Source organism: Schistocerca piceifrons, chromosome 3 (genome assembly GCF_021461385.2).
Source record: "Schistocerca piceifrons isolate TAMUIC-IGC-003096 chromosome 3, iqSchPice1.1, whole genome shotgun sequence".
Lineage (NCBI taxonomy): Eukaryota > Metazoa > Arthropoda > Insecta > Orthoptera > Acrididae > Schistocerca > Schistocerca piceifrons.
The window spans coordinates 949,540,227-949,550,788 of record NC_060140.1 but is presented as its reverse complement, the minus strand read 5'-3'; the positions used below and the strand labels follow the sequence as shown (position 1 = coordinate 949,550,788).

The following is a 10,562-nucleotide window of genomic DNA, read 5'->3' as shown; positions in this document are numbered from 1 at the left end:
ATTTAATAAAACCCCGTAAAGTTCATATAAATTCTGTAAAAAACTTTAACAGTCATATTGTCTTACTATATTTTATAAAAAGTAAATTTAAGCAACATCTGCTTTAAATTTCTATAAAATTATAAAATTTATTGCACAGAGAGGTAAGAGGACAGTTTCTTCTGAGTTTTTGAAGAAACTGGTTGAGACAGCCACGAAGAAAAGTATCGCTGCAAAATAGCATGTTTTCCAACATTCACTGTCGGAACAATATGTTCTGGCTGCAGAAACTGTACAAACTCACGTAATTCTGAATAGCTGGAGTGTTCACTATAGGGGACACCTGTAAAAAAACACATTAGAGATTTATTAATGGCACAAATTAAGAGTAACTCTTATGCAACTTACATGTATGAAAGTTTTCAGAAACAGCTACTAGACGAAAATGCTACTGTTTTAAAAAATTTGTTATTGTTAACACAATTACAGCTCAGAAATTGGACATGTTGGCTGTTTACAGTGAATGATTAAAAAACAGTGTTGTCAAAAAATGGAAATTTCAGGTAAAGAGTTCCATTGGATGAATTTTTACAATTTTGATGAACACCTATCAACAATGTCGCGAACAGCTTCATTCAAATGGTAATAATCAATAGCCGTCAGAAAAGACTGTCTGTGATTGGTTTACAGAATTTCATTCTGGTTATGCTCCTGTCAGTGATGAATTAAGTGATGGCCAACCAACATCAGTTTCTTTCCATGACTGAAGAGGACTGGCTTGACACAAAAGAGGCATCATCAAGCATTTCGAAGATTGTGGTCTGTTTGAATTTGCACAAACATTTAGCTGTAGACAAATCTGTTGCTGATGGATTCTACAACAACTTGAGCAAAACTCAGAAACATGCTCGAGTCAATCAGCCTGAGGAAATGTTCAATAAACTATGCCAAAAAAAGCAAAATCACCATGCAACACTGTAATTGGAGAAAATGTGTTTATATTTGTATGAGCCAGAAACTTACCAGCATGAGATGGTCTGATAACCAGAAATTGCACAGATTGAGAGCCAGTGAACAAGTAGGCCATGCAACTGGATCCCCTTGTCTGATCCATTGACCAGGGAAGACACGATTGGGATATGTTCGGACATTAACAGCGAAGTAGGTGGAGCACCATCATGTGGCAGTCACATAACCCTTTGAATCATCAATGGCATTTCTCCCAGCAGTGGAGGCAAAGTCACCCACAAGAAACGCTGATAGTTCTGGTGACAAGGAAGGAAGACTGGTCCCACAATATGGTCATCAATTATCCCAGCCCACACATTCCGGCTGCACCGATGCTGATGATTTGCTGTCACCATATCAGGAGGATTGTGCATAGTATCCCACAGATGACTGTTATGAAAGTTGAAGATAGCACTCCACAAAAAGGTGGCCTTATCTGGTAATAGGATGGACGACACAGATCCTGGAATCATGGTTGCCTAGTGAAGAAATCAGTGACAAAACTGTTCCTGCTGTGGAAAGTCTGTCGCTAGTAAGCCCTGTACATGATGTAAGAGATAAGGGTAGTAACAATTGTCATGGAGAATGTTCCACATGATCGTCTGGCTTACTCTGTACTGGTGGGCCAACTGCCTGGTACTGGTACGGTGGATGCCTTCCACAGTGTTAGTCATATTTTCTTCCAAGTCTGCTGTCTGAACATTTTCGGAATGTCATTCATGATTTCCTGCTTCCTGATATGACCCTGTCTCAGACAAACGGTGAAACACTGTTACAAACATTGAATGCTGTGGTTGTTGCCAGTGGGGATAGACCTCCTGATACAACCTTGCTGCCTGCTGCATGCTACCATTTGCCTTTCCATAAGTAAACACCATGTCGGAAAGCTCTCAATTCGAATATGGAACCATTGCGTACAATGCTGTATCAACATCCATTACAAGGTGCGACAGCTAGAGAAGTGAATCAGACACAACATTACAAATTATTACAGCAGAAGAGGGTGCTAGAGCACGACGTATGAGGAACAGTACCACCCTCTAGGAGGAAACCATGCATACTTTAACTGTGGCTGCATGGTACACTGTGTATTAGACCGCAGTATCTGTAACAAAGTATGACTGAATAAATGGTCTCTGTGCTGGTGTAAGTTGGCACCAGCACACCAGGTGGCAAAGAAGTTGTGAGAAAATCAACAGAGGCCAAAAACGGTCTTGCAAGAAAGGCGTTGCCAATGCCGTCTTGGCCGCCAGTATTTGGATCGCCGCTGCGGATTGGAGGGCCCAGTCAATTCCAGTCTGTCATTCTGTGAGTCACCGAGACATCAGTCGCAGCCCAGTCACTTGCAGTTGCAGACAGTCGCAGGCAGCACGCAGCGACCATAGTGGAACGTGCAGGCTACACTTAGCGACCAGAATAGTGTACATAATGGGACGTGTACTTCACCAGCAGTGAGGCTAATGTGGACTATTACAGAAGAGCTTGTACCACGGCAGCTGGACTACCTTGAGTCAACTAATTTTCTATTTTAATATATGCATGCAGTTTGTGATATAGACAGAGGATACTGGCTGGCAACCAGCATCCTCTCCTTGCTTCCCATGGTACAAACCTACAGTGACAATGAGACAACACAAAAGTCCCTAGCATGGAAGCCATACATTTCTGGACATAAATTCATTAGACCTTTTTTGTTCCATATCCTCTCTTTGATCATTTTCTAGAGTTTGCATATGATGGAAAAAATCACAGCTGAAGGTAGGAGAAACACCTTCTACATTCTGCATGTAATGGAAGACTACCATGCAGGTTTCTCACTCACAAATCACATCTGAATACTGTCAATGTGTCTTACTGTAAAGAAGACACGTTAAGTTGAAGACAAGCACAATTAAAAGACACTTGCAGAAAGCTTTTGGCCACAGCCTTTATTAGTAAAAGAAACACACCATTTACACACAAGCAAGCACACCTTATGCACACTGCTTGCATCCCATGTGATAGTTACATTCCAGACCGAGATGCTGGAGTTGGTGATCATGTGTACATGAGCTGTGCTCTTTTACTGATGAAGGCTGTGGCCAAAATCTTGCTATAAGTGTCTTTTATTGTGCCTATCTCCAACTTAACGTGTCTGCTTTACGGTAAGTAGCAAACAGTCTTTTCCTACATTGCTGACATTCCTACCTGCAGTTTCCACATCTGAATATTGGCTATTTGTGAGAAGGTCATGTTATGCCTCATGTAAGACGGAGAAACATCTACCAGTGCATGCCAGAATGAAAGGGCAGCCAGATCATGGACAATCAGGACTGTTTCACCATTCCAGCATAATACTGATCGTGTTGATCAGGATCCCATGACTGCCACACAACTATGAAATCAATGGCTTCAGGAGGGTGTAATATACCGAAACACTAGCAAATAAATGAAAAATGTAGTGAGGCAGATACAGACCAGAGCCACATGCATACCAATTGGAGTAACAATAGACGTTAACGTTCGCTAGTGAAAACCCATCTAGTATTCAGTACTAACATTTGAAGCCAAATGACTTCCAAAGATGACATTTATACAGCTATATCAACAAATAACTATTCTATATTTTGTAAAGGTAAAATCTAAATACTGTAACACATATGTTGACTTAGTATTTCCATTTTGTAAACTGTTATGCTGTCAAGAGAGAGCAAGTAGTTTGAAATGTTTTTGGATTACATAACTTGTTAGGGAAAGGGCATCCGACATATATTTTACTGCCAAATATTCGTACCACTAACAACTACATAAGAATATTGGATTATTTGTTGTGAGAACTCTATACACACAATGGTATTGTGGCACGAAGGTCACTAAAAAAATTAATTTTACAACAGTCTGCCATCAGAAATAAAATGTATGAAGACTCTGTTTTTGTATGCAAAAATCTGAAATCCTCTTTGCTTGATAATTACTTTTACACTGTATCTAAATTTTGGTCCATGTGCATACAAAGCTATGAAATTGATTGCAGAAATGATTTTTGTACAAAGAATTTCCTGTGTGTGTGTGTTTATACTCTAGCTCATCAAAGGCTTTCTTCCAAAAGCTAGCAAAGTTTTCATTCCCTTTTGTGTGTCTGCTGATAAGTCAATACTTCTGCTTTTCAGAGAGTCCTTTACTCTAAATTATTTACATTTGGCCATAATTTTCCTTGCTATATCTATCTATACTAACTACATAAGCCTCTTTAGATGTCAAGTGAATATTTCACAAACCCAGAGTAGAAAAGGGGGGGGGGGGGGGGGAGAGGAGCAGCTTCAAGTATTGCAGATAAGTCTTTCCAACAACAAAGATAAGATTAACAACAAATTTCCATTGAACACTCTAAGGGGAGAGGGGGGTGGGGAGAAATAAGAACCACAAAGGAATTGCCCACATTGGACGGAAATTGGTACGTGCGATATACATGTACAGAAAAACAAATGAAGAAAACTTCTATGATTTATTCAAGAGGCAGAACTTTACAAATTGAGCAAATCAGTAATGTGTTGGTCCACCTCTGGCCCTTGTGCAAACAGTTATTTGGCTTGGCACCAACTGGCAGAGTTGTTGGAGCTCCTCCTGAGGAACATCGTGCCAAATTCTGTCAACTGGTGCATTTGATCCTCAAAATCACGAGCTGCCCATAATGCTCCAAATGTGGGGAAAGATCTGGAGGCTTTGCTGACCAAGGTAGGGTTTGGCAAACATGAAGACCAGCTGCAGAAACTTTTGTCGGGTGCGGGCAGGCACTGTCTCGCTGAAATGTAAGCATAGGATAGTTTGCCACAAAGAGCATTGACAGAGGGCAGAGAATATCATTGACGTACCTCCTTGGTGTGAGGGTGCTGCAGATGAGAACCAAAGAGGTCCTGCTATGAAATAAAATGGCACCCCATACCATCACGCCTGGTTGTCAGGCCATACAGTGGTCAACAGTCAAGTTTGCTATCCCAACGTTGTCCCGGGCATCTCCAGGCATGTCTTTGCTGGTCATTAAGACTTGATTTGAAGTGTGATTCATCACAGAAGACAATTCTACTACAGCCAATAAGATTACACAGTGAAGGCATGTCTGTAGATGCTCCACACAGTGGTGGGGCACCAACTTGACTGTCGCCCACAATACGGCCTCATGAACAGGAGTGGTGGTCTGGGGTGCCATTTCTTTTCACAGCAGGACCCATTTGGTTGTTATCCACAGCACTCTCAAAGCATAGCGGTACGCCAAGGATATTCTATGCCTCATTTTGTTGCCCATTGTGGTGAGCCATCCTGGGCTTACATTTCAGCAAGATAACGCCAACCAGCACATGATGAGAGTTTCTTCTACTGCTTGTCTTTGTGCCTGACAAACCCTATCTTGGCCAGCAAGGTCACCAAATATCTCACCAGTTGAGAACTTTTGGAACATTATGAGCAGAGCCCTTCAAACAGCTTGGAACTGAGGATCCCATGCACCAATTGAACAGTATTTAGCATGATATACCTCAAGAGAACATCTAACAAGTCTACTAATCAATTTCAAGACAAATAACCACATGCATAAGGGCCAGAGGTGTAACAACACATTATTGACTTTCTCAATTTTGAAGCTCTTTCTCTTGAAATAAATCATCCATTTTATCTGAAATTGTAATCATCGTTTTGTCTGTTTATGTACTTCACATCTACCAATTTCCATCCCAAGTGGATAATTCCTTTGATCTCACTTCTTACAGCACTGTAACCTTATTAACTGGATGAGATATGGGGTGTTTCTTTCTCACACAGATTCCAATACGACCACACACTGCACACACAAATTGAAATAAATGAAATATGGAAGTAAGTATCTTTACATTTATCTACTAATTTCAGTCAAATGACCTAAATAATTGTCCAGGCAGCGGCAATACTGCAATATCATTATCAGAACCCTTTGAATCTTCAGAAGGAAGTTGAAGGAAGAAGGTGCAAGGTTCTGGTGTTGTGGGAAGTCTAACAGAGTTACAGATGCAATTTCTTATTTTCCATCTACCCGTTTTTCCTAAATGACAGTATTATGAAAAACATAGAGTGCTAATCACCATACAGCAGAGAACTTGAGTCACAGACAGGTACAACAAAAACTACTAAACATATAAACTTTCATCCAAAAGGCCTTCTTCTGAAATAGACCACACACACACACACATTCATGCCAAGGCAGTTCACACACCCACGACCTCTGTCTCTGGCTGCCAAGTCTTTTTGCTGCACCTGTCTGTGACTCAACTTCTCCACTATACGGTGAGTCACAATCTATCCTTCTCATGATATTTTCATTACTCCACCCTGGATTTTCCATTTTTTTTTCTCCTTAATATCCTTCTGTCCTGCCCCTTGGCTGGCCAGCGTATTTCAACTACTAGCATTGAACACACATTCAGGCCTTACATGGAACACTATCTTTAACAATTTTGTCTCTCATTACAATCTGATCGATAAATTTTCCATGAGAACCAGCCTTCGAAGAATTCTTTACTTGACACCTTTTATTTGTGTGTATTCTAATACCTTTGCACAACTGTTCCAAAGTAGCATATGTTTACTTGGTACTGCAAAGTCAAACTTAAACCTCTATAAACACGTAAATGCTCTACAAATACATGTGGTCCTTCTGCTCGCAAAACCATAACATCATTTCTCACTACTTCCATCAATCTCATTCTAATAAGAATTTCATCTCTGAAAACCAAATCCACAAACAGACTATTATTGTGAGAAGTAGGAGGGCAGTGTCCTACACTAATCTCCTTATAGCCCATCTTAAACAGTTTACTTGAAGTAAAAGGCTCTCACGTAATTCCTTAGGAAAGGAGTTCTTTTAGATCTCTCACTGGTGTTATCAACATAACTATAAATTGGTACAAAGTTCACAAAGACTGTACTCATTGCCACTTTCGGTCCGGTCCATTCCTTGAAATGCCCCCATACTGTGATACGTATATATTGGAGAGTGCTTCAGACTTACCGTAAATAGTGACATTGTCATCAGCTGTTAGCTTGAAGGTTAGTGAGGGTCCTGAGTCTTGCAACTCCCATCCTGATGGCCGGAAGGCAAGAACATTGGAATATATCCCTTGTAAGCTCTTGAGATGATCCTTCAAGTCCTGTAAACAAAAATGTTTTACTTAACTGGCTGTGACGTGAGGTCTGAGTGGGGTACGGTCAAATTGGGGGTGCCCCCAGGGACCAGTGTTGGGGCCACTCCTGTTCCTTATTTATATAAATGATGTGCCCTCTAGTATTACAGGTAATTCTAAAATATTTCTGTTTGCTGATGACACTAGCTTGGTAGTAAATGATGTTTTGTGCAACATTGGCTCAGTTTCAAATAGTGCAGTTCATGGCTTGTAGAAAATAAACTAATGTTAAATCACAGTAAGACTCAGTTTTTACAGTTTCTACCACACAATTCAACAAAACTCTACATTTTAATTTCACAGAATGGGCGTATGATTAGTGAAACTGAACAGTTCAAATTTCGAGGTGTTCAGGTAGATAGTAAGTTGTCGTGGAAAGCCTATGTCCAGGATCTTGTTCAAAGGCTTAATTCTGCCATTTTTACTATTTGAATGGTGTCTGAAGTAAGTCATTGTTTAACACGAAAATTAGTCTACTTTGCTTACTTTCATTCGCTTATGTCATAAGGTATTATATTTTGGGGTAACTCTTCCCATTCTAAAAGGATATTTTTGGCTCAGAAATGGGCAGTTCGGGCAGTAAGTGGTGTAAGTTCGAGAACCTCTTGTCAACCCCTGTTCACTAGTCTAGGTATTTTGACATTGCTCTCTCAATATATATATTTTTTTACTGTCATTTCTTGTTAACAATATCAGCTTATTCCCAAGAATTCCCGAGTATTAACTCGGCAGAAATCCAATCTGAATTTGGATTGCACTTCCTTAACTCTTGTGGAGAAAGGTGTGCAGTATACTGCTGCATCCATTTTCAGTAAGCTACCACAAGAATTCAAAAATCTTAGCAGTAATCTGCACGTTTTCAAACTGAAACCGAAGAGTTTCCTCATGGGTCAATCCTTCTATTCTGTTGAGGAGTTCCTCGAAAAATTAAGCTAATTTGTATGTTATATTGTTCATTGCATTTACTTAAACTGGTGGCTTGACATTTTTTGGGTTCCTAAACATTTCATTTTTTCTGTTATTACTTTTATGCTATAATTTCATGTACTGAAATGTTCCATGACCTTGGAGATTTGCTCCTCAATTTGGTCCTACAGAACTAGACATGTAAATAAAAAAAAAAAAAAAATTAAAAAAAAATAAAAATACCTCTGTTGGTTTAATAAAATTCAAATGTCCATAGTTTGAAAAAATAAGCTGATAGCCTTAATTTAAGATGATTTCATATTTCTAGATTTCCAGAAGGCTTTTGACACCATACCACATAAGTGGGTTGTAATCAAATTGTGTGCTTATGGAATATCATCTCAGTTATGTAACTGAATTCGTTATTCCCTGTCAAAGAGGTCATAATTCGTAGTAATTGGCAGATAGTCATCGAGTAAAAGAGAAGTGATTTCTATGGTTTCCCAAGGTAGTGTTACAGGCCCTCTGTTGTGCCTTGTCTATATAAGCTATTTAGGAGACAATCTAAGCGGCCACCTTAGGTTGTTTGCAGATGATGCTGTCATTTATTGTCTAGTAAAGTCATCAGAAGCTCAAAACCAAATTGCAAATGATTTAAAAGATATTTGCATGGTGCAAAAATTGGCAATTGACCCTAAATAATGAAAAGTGTGAGATCATCCACGAGTGCTAAAACGAATCCATTAAACTTCAGTTACACGATGAATCAGTCAAATCTAAAGGCTGTAAATTCAACTAAATACCTTGGAATTACAATTACAAAGAACTTAAACTGGAAAGAACACAAAGACAATGCAGTGGGAAAGGAGAACCAAAGACTATGTTTTATTGGTAGAACACTTAAAAGGTGCAACAGATCCACTAAGGAGACTGCCTGCCCTCTTTTGGAGTACTGCTGTGTGGAGCGGCATCCTTACCAGATAAGATTAATCGAGTACATCAACAAAGTTCAAAGAAGGGCACCACATTTTGTATTATCGAGAAATAGGGAAGATAGTGTCATGGACATGATACAGAATTTGGGGTGGAAATCATTGCGGCATTGCAGTATCACCTTTTTCCCATTTCATTTCTCTTGTAGAACAAATGTTTATGCATAACCAAGCAAAAGATTTATATGGCTCAAAGACTCATTACGACTGTGAGATACAGATTAGCTCTGACTCATAATATAAAAACTCTGCGGATATAATGTGGAACATTACGCGTAAAAGGAACTCACTGACTTTCTGTGTGAGAATTGCAGAAAGTAGGATCGCAGTGGAACTGTAATTAACAGCATTATTGTAAGCTGCCATTTTGAACAATGAATGTAATTTGATGGATTATGATAACATTTCATTTCATACAAGATGATGACGTATACTTAAATGTAGCTAGGAAAATCATTTCTGGAAAAATACAATTTTATGAATGAAAAAGGTATGTTCAATTCTATGGTTATTTTAACTTCTCCCTTGTCTGTGGCTCAGAGCAATATTTGGTGAGTCGTAACTCATAGGGAACTTTGTGTCCTAGGAAATCAGTAGAGTATGCGCCATGGCTGTTTATGCTCTATTTTAAGAAATTAAATTCTGGACTTTATCAAAACTGATACATACCTTGGGCACTGATTACCACATTGCATAGCGAGTATGTCATAGGACCCAAGCCATGCGGTCTGAGGCGCCTTGTCACAGTCCGTGTGGCTCCTCCCATCGGATGTTCGAGTCCTCCCTCGGGCGTGTGTGTGTGTGTGTGTGTGTGTGTGTGTGTGTGTGTGTGTGTGTGTAAGTTAGATTAAATAGTGTGTAAGCTTAGTGACTGATGACCTCAGCAGTTTGGTCCCATAAGGCCTTACCACAAATTTCCAATTTCCATAGCACCCAAGACGGCTTCCCCACGGCGTATGAGTGTGCCTCTGATTATTTTAAGAATTTTCGGAGTTGACAATTGCCAGAATTCTGCAGAGCCAGGTGCTGACTTCAACAATAAGGGTTAGACAAAATATGATTATGAACCATAAGCTCTAATCATTGTGTTTTATAGACTTGAGAATTCAAAATTAACAAAATTTCTACCTGGAAGTGTGGGAGATAATTTTGTAAAACTATTGGGGATGCGAATTCTCTTGCCCAAAAGTTTCCAAGTAACTAGATATTATTCAGTCACAATAATTTGACTTCAGTTACAGGGGCAAAGAAGTTAAAGCATGATTTCCTATTGAAATTTTAATCATCAATGTTCTCCTCCCAAAGCAAAAATATTTTGTTGACACTGGTCTACATAGAGAGAAACAATCACAATAATAAAATAAGGGAAATTGCAGTTTGCATGGAAAGATATAGATGTTCATTTTTTCTGCAAGCTGTTTGAGAGTGGAATAATAGAGAATTAGTGTGAAGGTGATTCGATGAACCCTCTGTCTGACACTTTAGTGTG

General features: G+C 39.3%; 1 protein-coding gene across 1 annotated transcript in view; it reads right to left on the bottom strand.

The window, feature by feature from the left end:
* The window catches only part of LOC124787919 (DNA cross-link repair 1A protein-like), a 62,922-nt gene continuing 52,360 nt past the window's right edge, over positions 1-10,562 (bottom strand). Inside the window, exons 10-11 of the mRNA XM_047254906.1 lie at positions 7,004-7,142; positions 1-322 (exon numbers count right to left, since the gene is read on the bottom strand). Coding sequence (XP_047110862.1) covers positions 129-322; positions 7,004-7,142 — 333 coding nt within the window. The 3' untranslated portion in view covers positions 1-128. The remainder of the gene's footprint in view (positions 323-7,003; positions 7,143-10,562) is intronic.